The sequence below is a fragment of the Vigna umbellata genome, chromosome 5 (assembly GCF_029865625.1).
Source record: "Vigna umbellata cultivar VRB3 chromosome 5, Vumbellata_1.0, whole genome shotgun sequence".
Lineage (NCBI taxonomy): Eukaryota > Viridiplantae > Streptophyta > Magnoliopsida > Fabales > Fabaceae > Vigna > Vigna umbellata.
The window spans coordinates 34,608,441-34,624,574 of record NC_142169.1 but is presented as its reverse complement, the minus strand read 5'-3'; the positions used below and the strand labels follow the sequence as shown (position 1 = coordinate 34,624,574).

General features: G+C 32.0%; 2 protein-coding genes across 2 annotated transcripts; one reads left to right on the top strand and one right to left on the bottom strand.

Annotated features, from left to right (window-relative positions):
• Nucleotides 1-1,582: 1,582 nt before the first annotated feature.
• LOC124823366 (N-(5'-phosphoribosyl)anthranilate isomerase 1, chloroplastic-like) lies at nucleotides 1,583-3,882 on the bottom strand. Its single transcript, XM_047295558.2, has 5 exons — nucleotides 3,715-3,882; nucleotides 2,846-2,954; nucleotides 2,367-2,718; nucleotides 2,127-2,290; nucleotides 1,583-2,022 (listed from the first exon to the last, which is right to left on the bottom strand). The coding sequence occupies exons 1-5, from the start codon at nucleotides 3,722-3,724 to the stop codon at nucleotides 1,797-1,799; spliced, it is 861 nt and encodes a 286-aa protein (XP_047151514.1). The 5' UTR covers nucleotides 3,725-3,882; the 3' UTR covers nucleotides 1,583-1,796.
• A 2,948-nt stretch (nucleotides 3,883-6,830) lies between these two features.
• On the top strand, nucleotides 6,831-13,435 carry LOC124823367 (jasmonate-induced oxygenase 2-like). The gene is made up of 3 exons (XM_047295560.2): nucleotides 6,831-7,586; nucleotides 7,915-8,245; nucleotides 13,092-13,435. Exons 1-3 carry the CDS (start codon nucleotides 7,084-7,086, stop codon nucleotides 13,338-13,340), a joined length of 1,083 nt encoding a protein of 360 aa, XP_047151516.1. The 5' UTR covers nucleotides 6,831-7,083; the 3' UTR covers nucleotides 13,341-13,435.
• Nucleotides 13,436-16,134: the final 2,699 nt, after the last annotated feature.

Genomic DNA, 16,134 nt, shown 5'->3' with positions numbered 1-16,134 from the left:
TCAATACTGAAAAGAATGCATCGTATTCATGAAATCTTGATTGGCTCTGTCAACTAGAACGCACTCTTCATAGTAAATTGTCTTTAAAAGGTTTCATCCTCATTTGCACGGAGAATCTATGTTAAACGATTTTCCTGAATTAAAGATGGAAAATCTAACCGAGAACCATGTCCATGAAGCTGTCCAAGCAATTAGGCCAAAACTAAGATTTTCTGCATTGGAAGCTCTTACATTATTTTCTGAATCATCATCACATAAACCAAAGGACTCTGCAGTAAACATCTTGCCTTGACGTTTTTAATAGATACTACTTCATCTATCTATGTTACTTAATAATTAAGCAAATAAGACCTTGGAACTGAACTAGAAATTTAAAAAAGTAGGTTACTAGATTTGATGGTGCAACAAAGCACACACTAAATATAATTTCACTGAGATTATTCTTGAGAGGAAAAAGACCGGACTTAAATGCGAATTATGAGAAGTGTTAGCTACTCATTTCCAATAAATTTCAGCCACTAGAAGAGAGTGCATTGCTAATATTTCTAATGAATTATTAACTATTACCGTTTTCACCATTTCATTATTCTAGTATGATTCAATTATGTTATTTTTTACTGTTATTTTTTTTTTATCATTTACTCAACTCTTTCATTCTCCATTACAAGTTGGAAAAAAAATACGAGGTTGCATTAAGATACTGTTGGACTTTGTTTACCAAAGGCCACTCAGTTTACATTGTCATAACTTCTAGATTGAGAAAGCTTGTCAAGGAAAAAGGGTTTGGTCATTTTTTTCACTTTCGGTGGTGATCAGCTTACAAGGGATTTGGACAAAGTCTGAAAATTCAGTAGCCAAAGATCAGATAGCATATATGAAACCTCGATGAAAATTTCCAATTGCAAGTTAAAAGTTAATCCGAATCAGGATCTCAGACATTAGATGCTTCAATGGAAATTAACCAAAAGTAAGGATAAGCAGCATCTCCTAAGTCAATTTGCAACCAAACAATCTGCACGAACTGATGAGGGAAGCTAAAGACAGATCGAGTCCTCATACCATATATGAAAATCAAGAGCATATCAACCACACATGGACATCAGAGTGTTGGAGGCTTTAAAAGGTGACAAAGAGAGGAACATATGAGGTCTTCAAGAAGCCCCTACTAACTTGTTTGATGATGGTAAAGATGCCTACCAACTGGCTTCCTTTTCAATTTCGTGCAGATTTTGATCTGTTTTCCATTGTCCTTTCCATTTGCTTTATCAGCACGGTGTCGTTTGCAAAATCTTACATCCACTTAAACTGGTTATTTATTTATTTAAGTTTTCATTGCAATACAATATGCAATCCACCTTTGCAGGTAGATATCAAAACGCGTAGACATATTTTTTTGAGTTTCTTTGGTCACACCCGAGTCTTCTTTCTGTTCAAATATCTCAAAAAGACACCATTTAAGTACCGCATGAATTAGAACGTTACTAATCCAAGAAGTGTAGAATTGCAAGGGGTGGTTGTGTGCAACAATGAACAGGAAATTTATCACAGGACCAAAAACCATTTTTATAGAACAAAGTATACATAATACAGGGGAAGTAAGTTACTTTATTCGAATTTGTATTAATTAAATAAAGATTGTACATATATCTCACCCCGCATTACAATATTGTCGTGCTAACCCAACTAAAAACTTCAGGGATACAATTGGATTTGGAAACAAATTTGCAACGAGACATCAGAAGGATATTTCCAAATAACAATACTTCTTTTCTAGAGACTCATAATAGGCTGGAAAATCAACACTCAAAAGAATTTACTGCATTCATGAAAGAAACTATTCTTGATTGATCTTTACGGATGCCATCTGATGCACAAATGCCACTGCTGACATCCACCCCTTCAGGCTTGAGAGTAGATAGAGCCTCTGAAACATTTTCAGGATTGATCCCACCGGCCAAGAGCCACCCGTACTTGCTTTTAATTTTTGGTAGTTTTAACCGGGCCCACTCGAATGCTTTTCCACTGCAAAAATGTCTTATTAGTTCAATGAGATTATCGTGCACGGTGAAAGGAAGATTATGCAACAAGTTGATGGACATTAAGCTATACAAGAAGTATGCCTTTACCTGCCACCTTGTGCACTATCAACAAGGACCCAATCAACTAGAGAACACTCTTCCTCAGAAATAGTGTTCAAAAGACTCCCATCGTCCTTTGCATGGAGAACATATATTACACGATTTTCCTGAATTAAAGATGGGAAAGCTAACCGAGAACCGTGTCCATGAAGCTACATTGTCCAAATGTTGTATAATTAAGTATTTGATTGTCCTAGACCGCACATTAACCTTAGGCAAAAAAAGTACCTGCACAAATTCAAGGTTTGACGCATCAGAAGCTCTTAGAATTGTTTCTGAATCATCATCCACAAATACACCCACAGGCTCTGCCCCATGATCTCTTGCAACCTTCGATATCTCCTTTGCAACCGAAAGTGAAACAGAACGTTTTGAGTTAGGCCAGATGATCATTCCAATTAAATTTGCACCAGCTTCAGCTGCCATTGCAGCATCTTTAGCTGATGTAATGCCACACATCTTAACCAAAGGTTGACTCTTTCCATGCTCCTTTGAGGAGCATGAATCATTTCCCGCATCGTTGAGTTTGCATGAAACTTGATGCTTAAGAAGAGAAAATTCCACTTCTGTCCCCTTAAACCTACAGAAATCATTTTAAAATATTTGAATATTGACTCATTTATGAATTATGACCTAGTCACCGAACATGATCAATCCAAGCAATGACATGAAATTAAGTCCGCGTGACATGAATATAAATGCTATACAAATCTTGCGACGAGTAGGTAAAGGACAAGGAATTGGACTGCCAGAAATTGGTCTTTTCTGAAAATTTGCTGCTCTGACTCGGAAGGAAGTAACTCCCAGTGGTCGAACCTGTAGAAAAAGAACACCAAATCTTGCAAGGTCAGCAGATTTTATTTTTATTTTTAAAATGAAGGGTTTGACATATGTACAGAAAACTTCTTTTTTATTATTGTAATAAAACAAAAAAAAGAATATGAGCTCTGTGAAATTTTAGGATAACTTTGTCTCTATCAATCAACAGAAGTTTCCAAAAATAAGAAAACTGGGGACTTGAAAATTGCAATTCCTAAAAATTCACCTTAACTGTGAAAGAGGGCAGGAAGAGCCAATATGAACAATAATTTTTCTTTTCTGGAGAAACCAGTTAAAAAGGATTACAGCAACAAGTATATATGAATGAACTGCTAAAGTGAGTCTCGACAAATTCACAGGACATCATAAATTAATGTTTGATTATAACAAAATCAATTCAGGCAGGAACTTAATCAAACATCTGGAAGGCAAGTATATCAGGTAACAACTGGAGTGGCAAGCATTACACAATGCTCGTGGGAGATTGTATGATGGGTGACACCAGACAATTTAGTTCCGCCATTGGGGTTTGTTAGTTCCGCCATTGGGGTTTGTTAGTGATTCAGCCATTTACGAGTGAGAAAATTATGATAACCCAATAGCAGATCCAAGAAGACTGGGTATGCGCAATTCAGGTTGAGAACAGCAAAGTGAAAAGAAAAGTGCCCAAAAATTATACACCTTTTGGCATTACAAAAAGGAATGGTAGTTTGCCGAAACCTGGTAACGAACACACGAGATGGGTAAAACGAGAAACCTGTAAGCATGGTGACACTTGAATTGAATTGAACAGTGACTTGACCGTTGCTCTGAAAAACCGACACGGATTAGAATGAGTGAATGTTGCGGCAGGAACCAAACTCAGAGTTTTCTTACCATTTGGGGTACACAGGAAATTCCTAAAATCCAAGATAGGGCAAATTGCAAATGTACGGATATCTACGTTAATTTTGTTTGAAAATTACGATATCGCTATTCTTTAAAAAAAGTATAGATGGATTTTAAAATTTATAATACTTTTAATATACTTTTTATAATCATATATTTTTTAATTTTACGATATTTAAACAACTTAACATTTTTTTTAATATTTTATATCTATTTTTTTTAATAATTTCATTAAAATGAAATATAAACTTTTTTAATTTTGTGTAATTTTTTTCCTTTGAGACATTTTTTTTATAATTTAACTAACAAATTAAAAGAAAAAGTTTAACTTTTTTTTACTATTTTATTTTTCTTAACTTTATATGTTAATATTTTTCAATTTTTAAATAAAATAGTTTTTAAATTTATATACGATATTTATTATATATATATTTAGAAAATATAGTACTATTTTTATGTTTTTTAATCTTTATATTATCACATTTTTTAATTGAAATTTGAAAATGATTAATAATAATATATAATTTTCTTATTAAACTATATATATAAAATCAATTTAGTAAATTATAACAATATTTTATATTTTAAGATATTTATTTATAATTTGATGAATATATCAAAATTAAAAAAGTATATAAAAAATGTATATATATCATTTTAGTAATTAAATTATCTAAAAATTTGCAAAAAAATAAAACGTATAAAAGTTTAAATAGAAGAAATAAAATAAAGATTGAAAAGTCGTGAATAAAAATGATAAATTTTTATAGAAATTAAAAGTTGTATATACAAAATACGACTTCATCGTTTTTAAATTTGATCAATTTTTTTTTAATTTTTAATATGAAAATTATTCAATTATAAGTTTTCTTGTCCGCCTCTACTAAAAGTGAATTTTTGAATAAATTGTGTTATCTATTTATGAATTTAGTTGAAATATTTATATGTTGAAGTTGTATTGTTTTTACATAATTTTACTTAAATATAATTGATTTTAAGTGAAGATGTGTTTTAATTTCACAATTCAGAATTTCATGATAGATGCAATATACGTTAATATAATATGTCAAAAATATGTTAAATTGGTTGTATAATTAATTTAATATATATTTATATTAAATCGATTAGGAACCAATCAATCTAATATTTTTTAAAAATAATTAAAAAACATATTAAATCGATTATCAACTACAACTAAATAATGTAGTTTCTTAATGCTAAAAGTAATTTTAATGACCTAGAAAATTAAGTGTTCTTGTCATTTTATGTTATCTAGACCCATCCATTTAAATATTTTATTTAAAATATACATATAAATAGTAAACAAATATTAAAAAACAAATAGATGTGATGAAATTACGTATATAAGATTGTTTGTGACGAGCACCAGACAGAGATGAGATTCATGTGGTGAAACACAGTTCATCCTCCCCGTCATGATTCCCTTCCACGATAGAACCGATTCCTTTCCACTATTCTTCCCAAAATCTCATATACCACCCAAAAATAAGAAGGTTACGTAAAACAGTCATGCATGTGAAAATAATGTAATTTTAAATAATACTGTAAAACAAGATGTATCATCTCATATCTCTTCACATGAGACGAGATGAGAAGAGAAAATGATCCCGTAGATCCGCGCTCTCCAATGCTTACAAATAGTCTCAAACAAACACCAACCAGAAGTACAAATCCGCTCTCCCTTATCTTCGTAAGCCCATATCTAATTTCTTCCTAAATTAAAACTCTATCGTATCCACACATCAAAATTTAATACAGCCTAAAACTTATTCTTAATATTACATTAATTTTAATAAAAAAGTATATCTAAAATTTTGAAATATTTAAATAAAATAACCTAATACTAACCACTTTTTTAAAGTCATAAATATTTCCCCTAAAAGATAAATAATTACGACTATAGATTTCATTTAAATATAAAATTTATTAATCACTCATAATAATATATATGACGCTCATTTTCAAGGTGACCCTATAAATTTTAATTATTATACTATGATTAATATATAATTGTATTATATAAACTATTATTATTTTAAAAAGCACATGAATAAATGTTCTTATTCATTTAAAATTAAAGAAATTATGAATATAATAGGATAAACCAAACTAATGAATGATTACATGATAATAGTATAATTTATAATGGAATCAGAAGGTGATGTCATTGATGAGAGTGGGGGAGCTGATGAGGTCCAAAGTTGGAGAGGCGTGTTCTAACAAAAATCATTTGCTGTTGGCTCCTAATTTGGTGAGCCATACTCCTAATTCACATGCTGTTTGTTACGTTTTCTAATTATGCTATGTATTTAAACATATAAGACTTTAAGGTTTCCAATTAAATGTCTTATTTCAAAATTAAACTCAAAAAGGAAAACTAACATGTACTTTTTGATAAAGTAAAATTAGAATTAGAGCGTGGATAAGTTAATTTGTTGCCTGAAAAAGGTATTTATGAAGAAGTTTATTGAAATAAATATTTGGCATATTTATCATTGGAAATTTTAAAAATAATTAAAGTTCACAGAATAAATAGTACGGATGTTAAAAAAATGTGATAGAATTGGATCACGCTGCCAATTCACATGCTGAACATAGTATCAGTGATGGACCACAAGGTGCGACAACCATAACCCTGTCCCAAGATGGTTACCGATTTTATTTTAAATAAACAGAAAATTGTTTAATAATAATATTTTAGAGATTTCAAACAAACACGTCAACGTCATGAAAAACAATCAATAACTGATTTTTTTAACATTCTAACATATATTAATTCTTTTAACGAAATTATGAAAAAGACTTAAATTGAAAGATGACTAAATAAATAAATAAATAAATAAATAGTCCCCACATCGAAGTGTCTGGTGTCTTGGAATTAACTTGCACAGCATTTCACACACAGAAACACCCTTTAAAAACCCACAAACTTCACGTTTTATATTACGTCCATTTCGCTTTTCATGCCTCCACGGTCCCACTCTCTTCTCTTCCTTTAACTTCCACCATATCTCATCCCGACACTCTTCTTCCTCTTCTTGCTTTCTTTCTTTCTTTCTTTGCCTCAAATTCAAATCCATTATCTTTCTCTTCCAAGTCTCTCAACTTTCAAATTAAGAAAATAGCCACTTCCTTTCATACTTCACTGTCTATTTCTTCTTATAAACACCAACCAACCAATTACCCTGTCTAGTATTATACCACTGTCTAGCTAGCAATGTCAAAAGACCAACCAGATTGGCCAGAACCTATTGTTCGGGTTCAGTCTTTATCCGAAAGCTGCTTCGATTCAATCCCCGAAAGGTACATCAAGCCCTCTACCGATAGACCATCATCCGGAAGCTCTGATTTTGATGATGCCAACAACATCCCCATCATCGACCTCGGAGGTCTCGGTGGCGTCGACCAACATGTCTCATCCTCAATTCTTAAGCAAATCTCAGACGCTTGCAAGGAGTGGGGCTTCTTCCAAATCACAAACCATGGCGTCGATCCCGATTTGATGGACAAGGTTAGGGAAACTTGGCGTCAATTCTTTCACTTGCCCATGGAGGTCAAGCAACAATACGCAAACTCACCCAAAACTTACGAAGGCTATGGAAGCAGACTTGGAATCGAGAAAGGTGCTATTCTTGATTGGAGTGATTACTATTATCTTCACTATCTTCCCTTGGCTCTCAAGGACTGTAACAAATGGCCGAACTTGCCTCCCCAATGCAGGTAAATTCACCACAACATACTAAACTTCGACAAAACTTTACACAAAATTCTGTTCTTAATATGCTTACTATACTATAACTTCAATTATGTTAGTGAGATGAAAACCATATCATGATGGAATTGATAAAACTCTATCTCTGATTAAAGTTTTTTCCAATTAAAACCAGAGTTTCGTCTCAGTACAGTACATATACGAATTAAAATATTAGTAATTATACCGAGATATGAAGTTAGTAGTAACATCTATATGTAAGCTCTGTCCAAAAAAGAAGACATGAAGTTTGTTTTGTATGTGTGGTAGTAATTAACAGCGTATTGTGTTATGTAGGGAAGTGTTTGATGAGTATGGGAGAGAGTTAGTGAAGCTGTGTGGGAGGTTGATGAAGGTTTTGTCGATAAACCTTGGATTAGACGAAAAGACTCTTCAAAATGCTTTTGGGGGGGAAGACATAGGGGCATGTCTGAGAGTGAATTTTTACCCTAAGTGTCCACGACCAGAGTTAACACTGGGTCTCTCATCACACTCAGACCCTGGAGGAATGACCATGTTGCTTCCAGACGATCAAGTTCCTGGTCTTCAAGTTCGAAAATTCAACAATTGGATTACTGTGAAGCCTGCACGCCATGCTTTCATCGTTAATATTGGCGATCAAATTCAGGTGAGTAATTTTCGATCTCTCTGTTATCCATATTCACACATTTTTGCATTAATATGCCCACTTACAGAGAACACGACACATGCGAAGTTCAGTTGTTACTTTAGTTTTTCCTTTTTCAACTCCTTTATCATCTTTTTGAACATTTAAGATAATTTTCCACACCACTATTGTCAAAGGATGAAATTAAAAATGAAGAGTTTTGTTAATACACTCAAATAAGAAATATCTTAAAAAAATGTGTGACTTTCACTGTTTTTCAATGTATATAAAAATGTGTTTTAACAAGCATGCTAAAAATATGTTGTTAGCGTGTCATATTTTCAACCGTTTTAATTAAAAGACTACACAGCATTAATCGGTTCAAAATATTTCGGATGTTTGCCTTTGAAATAAATAATTGGATGATGATATCATTACATTTTAATTGGATTCTTACTTTATTATTTACATGTTTAATTATTTTAGATGAATAATTTATTCTGGAATAAAAACGATAAATAAGTGATAGACTTTCTTCAAGTTTACGACATCTAAAATATAAATTCTGAAAACTACGCACTTACATAAAGTAGATAAACATTTGACCTAAAAGGTTTAAGGATAGAGTCATAGGATTTAATGTAAAAGGGATAAGATTCCTTCATAGTGTCGAAAAATATATCAAAATGGCCCATCGAGCTAAAGGGTAAGGAGTATGCAACTTACGATTCAGTTAAAGGTAGATAAAGAAAAGAAAAAGAAACATAAGAAATAAAATAAATTAACGTTGTCATTATTAGGTTTAAAGTGTTGGAAAAACTGACATAACCACGAACAAAATTTCCTGAGGCGTGTAGAGTCACTGTCCTTAAGGACTTATCCGCGGTGTATTGCGCAAGTCCCCCAGGATACAACAGGAACTTCTCAGAATATCTGAGGATCTCAGAACTAGCAAGAAACTCTAAAGAGAGTATAAGGATAAACCCAGAATAATTTTAGAAGAGGAAAAGAAGAAAGGAAAAGGAGAGAAGACTGACTTGGGATGTTTTTGGAATGGGAGAAAAACTCTCTATTTATAGAGTTAGGAAAGAATAAAATCAATAAAAGCCATTAAATATTTTGCCGTTGGAGCACTTAATAAAATTAATACAAACGTTGTTGGCAATTAAAGTTTTGACCGTTATAATCCAACGTTTTCTTTTGCAATAATCTAACATTATTACAACAATCCCCCACTTATTGCAAAAGAAAGAAAAAAAAAACAAGAAACTTTTATTCTGGGTCTCATAGGATGTAATGCATCAGACCTGGTATAGCAAGCTATATGAACCAGTCTTAGATTGAAATACTTAACACACAGTGTAGTTGGTATAGCAAGCTATATGAACCAAAGACACTTGACGTGTGTTAGAGGTTTATCAATCACAATACACCCCCACAATCCTTGCTGTTATCGCTGTGTTGCGCTAACTAGGCCATGCGCGTGCCCGGTATTCATGAGTGCTCTAGAGATCATGCTAAAATCTCATGCAAGCGGCCCCACTCGACACTCATATAGGTGATTTCATCAAGTGTATGCTGCAAATCATACACCACCCGTAAGGGATATGAAAAATCATTAAAAACTTTGTTTAAGCTAAAATTCTTTCACCACATAGAATTTTAACGACAAAGTTTAACCTCTCATAATGCAGTCTCTAGCACTTTCACATAAACACCATAGGAAGGGACATAATTGATTAAAATCAATTTAGTGCTATCAGAACTAACAAGTGACTTGTTTTTACCCATATGAACCTTATTCATGGGATCTCCAATCACAAAGGTTGGGTTACCATCACTTGTTTGTTTGCAAGTGGCTTAAGTCCCATTCCCCTCGATGTTTCTAATATCATTTGTCTTCCCAAGGGTTTTGTCATAGGATCTGTTAGATTCCGTTCTTACTTCACATAATCAATGGAAATAGTTCCACTCTTCAGCAGCTGCTTCACCAAATTGTGTCTCTATTCTTTCCATTATAATTCTTGTTTTTAGCTATAGCTATTGCCGATTGGCAATCACAGTGTATTGACACCGATGGGGTTGGTTTCATTCCTAGTGGAATGTTTGCTAAGAAGTTTTTCAACCACTCAGCCTCACTTCCAGTCATCTCAAGAGCGACAAACTCAGATTCCATTGTTGATCTTGCAATAATAGTTTGTCTAGAAGATCTCCATGTAATTGCACCACCCCCAAGTGTGAATACATAACCACTAGTGGATTTTGTCTCATCTGAATCAGAGATCCAGTTAGCATCACTGTACCCTTCTAGTACAACGGGAAATCCACTATATTCAATGGCATAATCCATTGAACCTCTTAAGTATCTCATAAGCCTAGCAAGTGCATCCCAATGTTCCTGATTTGGACATTGAGTGTACCTACTCAGTCTACCTACTACATAACAAAAGTTCATCAAGTGTAGTAAGCTCCCAATTATCTGGGCACACTGAGGTTGAGATAATAATTCTCCTTTATTTTTCCTTAATTTAGAATTAGCATCATAAGGGGTACTCACTGTTCTAAACTTCTTAAGAAGTTTCTCAATATATTGTTCTTGGGATAGTAATATACTATCTCCCTTCCTTATGATTCTAATACCTAAAATCACATTGGCTTCACCCATGTCTTTCATTTCAAATTTTGATCCTAGAAACAATTTAGTTCTAGCGACAATTTCATTCTCAATATGAGACTATTCAATCATCGTTCATCGACATCTAAAGTCTCATTCAAAATTCAAAAATACTATATGCTCAATGGGTTCTACTCAAACAATAAATAACAAATAATAAATATCATTCCAAAATAATAGATCATTTATTATTTTAATTAATCATCTCATTACTTTCCTTTAAACTCTTATTCCTTCCCTTTTAAACCAAATTAATTTGTAGTTCCAATTCGATACTGGACCTTTAAGTCCGATAGGTGTAACCTATAGCAACCCAAAGTCCTCACGTTGCCAGTGGCCATCATGGACTCTCACCGCCGTAAGGAAAGGAAGACCCTCTGCTAATCAACGCAGACCCCAAAACACGCTAGGAATCAACAGGAAAGAATTTACCCCCAATCGCGAATCAAAATACACAAAGTTACGAAAACCCCAAGATCAGAATCGAACATGAAAACAGAGAAAACCCAAAATCCACAATGAAACCCGAAATGTAACCACAAATCGAAAACCTAAGCTTGCAAGAGGAACACGCAATTCGCTCGACACGCCACGATCACCATCGTGATTTTCTCTGAAGAAGCATGCCTCCACGATCCCGATGCTGTGGCGGTCACACCTACCGCCACGAAGAGACGCCGCGTTACCATAGGAGAGGAGAAAGTTCTCCTTGCGCGAGACTTGTACGATACCAGAAAAAGAAAATGACCCCTCAAAGCTAGGTCTGACTCCCCCAAAGCCGGGTCCATCGTGAGAGAAGCAAAGAAACCAAGTGGAAAAAGGAAAAAAAAACATTTCCACATTTCAAACCCAATCTGAAGCCCCAAAAAGAAGATAACCTAAGGTTATCTTAAAACGCTGCAACCTCTTTCAAACGTAATTCTCTTTTTCTTTTCCTTTTTCTAATTTGAACAAAACCCTAACTTTATTATATCCTAAATAAAGAAGTCTCAATTTACAAAATTCTGCTGCAGAGTTCAATTACGTGAATTCATTCACGTGAATTCAACTATGGAATTCAATTACGAGAATTTAATTATGTGAATTTAATTGTAGAATTCATTATAGAATTCAATCATCCAAAATGATATTAACATATTAATACGCAATAATCAATTCCATTTATTTTTGATTACAATTCAAACATCATCATACAATAAACAAAAGTAAACTTTCATACCTTTTTTTACTTTTGACAGTAGCTTGTATATATGAAAGTGGTTTCTCAAATACCTTTCAGTTTAGAAGCAAAGTTTTGAACCTCCAAGATTGAATTGTTGATGTCAGCCATAAGTCCTTAAGATTGTTGGAAAAACTGACATAACCACGAACAAAATTTCCTGAGGCGTGTAGAGTCACTGTCCTTAAGGACTTATCCGCGGTGTATTGCGCAAGTCCCCCAGGATACAACAGGAACTTCTCAGAATATCTGAGGATCTCAGAACTAGCAAGAAACTCTAAAGAGAGTATAAGGATAAACCCAGAATAATTTTAGAAGAGGAAAAGAAGAAAGGAAAAGGAGAGAAGACTGACTTGGGATGTTTTTGGAATGGGAGAAAAACTCTCTATTTATAGAGTTAGGAAAGAATAAAATCAATAAAAGCCATTAAATATTTTGCCGTTGGAGCACTTAATAAAATTAATACAAACGTTGTTGGCAATTAAAGTTTTGACCGTTATAATCCAACGTTTTCTTTTGCAATAATCTAACATTATTACAACATAAAGTTATAATCCTGTCATCTTTATCTTGTAATTTGAAACATGTTAAAATTATTTTTGGCATATATAAGGTCTGTGTGAAAAGGAAATACGGAAAAAGGTGAGTTATGCTTTTTATGTGTGTGAACTGTAAAAATTGCACTGTGATGTAACTAAAAAGTGACCAATTATATGAGGAGCATATGAAAACAGAGTAACCGTTGTTGGTCATGTGCAGCATCACTATCAAATTATTTAACTGTTGAAGGCCCCATAGGCCAACATGTTCACTCTCACTCAACTGGACAGGTGGAATATTATTTAATTTGCAAAACATGAAATGCTTTCCATCTCACATCCTCATCACAATAATAACATTATGGTTAATTACGAAATCATAAGACGGTGTTGGTGAATGATTTGGTTGTTTTTTGTTTGTTTGTGTTTGAGTAGGTACTGAGCAATGCAATTTACAAGAGTGTGGAACACAGAGTGATAGTAAACTCAGATAAGGAGAGAGTTTCTCTGGCTTTTTTCTACAACCCGAAAAGTGATATACGCATAGAACCAATAAAGGAGCTGGTAACAGTGAATACACCTTCACTTTATCCACCAATGACCTTCGATGAATATAGACTCTTCATTAGAATGAGAGGACCTCGAGGAAAATCTCAAGTTGAATCTCTAAAGTCTCCAAAATGATTCATTCTTCACATTCCAACTCTATATTTCCAAATTTCCAAATGTAATATACAATAATAATAATAATAATTAATAATAATAATTAGTTCGTACCATGCTTGGTTATAACTATTTAAGAAATAATTTATTACTTCTCAACTACTCCCAAACGTGCTACAAAATCTAGTAAAGAGATAGGTATTTGTTTGCACATTGAGGCCTTGAGCATAGATATGATGAAATGGAGATTGGACATTTTGGTATGAAATTATTTGGACAAGTTGTTTTCTTCTTTGGTTTACGATGATGTCGAAAATTTGATTGTGTCTAAATAAAGCTGGGTTTTGTTTTGTCCCCACTTCTGAATCGATTATTTGTGGTGATAACTAAGCACGCCATAATTTTAAATCATATCTACCTTATTTATTGTACACATTGCTGTCTGCTTTATAAAGACATATTTTAAATTCATCAAATACCGCAACTTCCACTCCTTTCCTTGCCAATTTTTTATTCTTATTTGTAAAAAGAGTATATTTCCCTTTTTAATTCATTTTCCTCCAACAATTTGCATTTCTGTATGTGGAACTGGGTTAATGACATGCATATTTATATTATTCGAACATTTTTAGTTAGATAAAATATATTAATTTTATAAGTTTGAAATTGGTCTTAGGCTTTTAAAATTATATATTTTGATCCATACATCTGTTAAAATTTTAACGATACACGTGTTTGTTAAGTGTAGTGATTATAAGTTAGTTTGACTAAATAATTATATAGTAACTTGAAAAAGGTATAATTAAGTTTATTAGGAAAACAACCATTTGAGTATTTGTTTAATTTATCTATTTTGGCTACATTAGTTATAGTTTGTAGGGCTTTTTTTTTTGTATCTGTATGCTCATTAAATGTTTAAATGATTTTTTTATATATAAGTTTTAATTTCCACAGTCTTTTTCTAACCTTGAAATTCTTATGGGTTTCGTTTTACTTCTGACATCTTTTTTTATTTTTTTTTCACTCAGACGGTCGTAACACGCAACCTTGATGGCACCATTCCTTAACACTATTTTAGAAATATTATTATTTTTATACTCTATAAGTTTATTTAATTAAATTTTATTTATGTGAAAACAGATCATACATGCATAATAATTTTTTAGAAGGAGCTTCACGTGACTTTTGTTTGTTTTTTTAGCATTTTATCTCAGTCTGACATTTTATAAAACTTAATTTACAATAAAAATTAAATACGTTTGTTTTCTATGCAAACATCAATTAAAAACTTAAGTGAGGTAATTTTTTTGGTATTATATTAAGCTCAAACTTGAAAGTTAACCTATGTTATGTAATACCAATTACACTAATAAAATACGGTAACTTTCCATACATACATCATATTTTCATCACTTTTGACTCGTAATATCCGAGTTGTAATATATATATATATATATCTTATAATCTCAAACAATATTCATAACAAGGTTAAGAGTTATAAAGTGAGTCACGTCGCATTGTTAATCTATCAAAAATTGAAAAGTTAGATTGGAGTTCTCAATTCACCAGTTTATTTTAATTTTTATTTTTTAATTCGCCAAGCTAACATGTCAAACGTAGAATAAGATAAACTTATTCGTTAATCCGTCTTTTAAATTAAAAATTTTAAAAATAAAAAAATATATAACAATATTATAATTTAAATACACAACTATGTAAATATACAAAATTCATATTTATTCATTCATCATTTAACACAAAACCATAAAATAACATAATATATCAATCAGCCAACATATTTTCAATTCAAGCAATTCATATTCTGAATCCGCCACTCAAACAAAACTCTTAACGATACCAACATCACAAAAATTGATGTGCTTTTTTTTCTTTTCACTTTCGTCCTAAGTGACTAATTGAAAAAACTGTATTCTATCAAGATCAGCCTCACATATTCTATTAGACTTTAAACTAGAAAATAAAATGTTAAGTTATATTATTAGTTTTTAATGTGTGATATATAATCGATTTTTAATTTTCATATTTAATTTTATACATAGTTTATTTTGTTTACTATTATTTAATTAAGTTATAGATTTAGCATATTCATTTAAGCAATTAAAGTATACAAAATTTTAAAATTAGATCAAAATTAAGGATTTTAAAAATGGAAAGTATTAAAATGATAAAAAAAACCAAAATATTTATAAAATAAAATTACAATCAATCCAAATTAAAAATATAAATGATCCCATCAAAGCATGCATGCACAAGCACTCATACAAGAATTGTAATAAACATTTGAAGTGTGGGCATTGTTGTTGTTGTTCTTCTAGATGTGTGTTTTTCTATCTTAATAATAGTAATAAATAAACCAACCATCATTTTCAAACATGTTTATTGAGTTACCATTATCTTGTGCCTTATGTAAAAAAACATTATTTTATGTGCGATCCTTTCATAAACAAATGAATGCGACATATTCATGTCGCCACTGAGCTTTCTCCAAAGTTAAAACTAAAATTAATGATTTCTGATTTGAATTTTCTAAATGCCGACGACGTCCAGAGTTAGAATTATCACATATTCATTATAAAATAATTAATATCGTAAATTATATAAAAGGTTTGAAAATTCATAGATACTGTATATTATCACGTGCTTAATTAAAACTGGAAATAAAGTATTTTGAAAAATGAGTCACATTAGCAATATGATTGGGCAGTTTTCTTATGTGGAATTTGAATTTGGCGAAATTGAATTGGCTGTTAGCAGCAAAGTACCAAATTATATTCAGTAATGGTGGAAGCAGTTG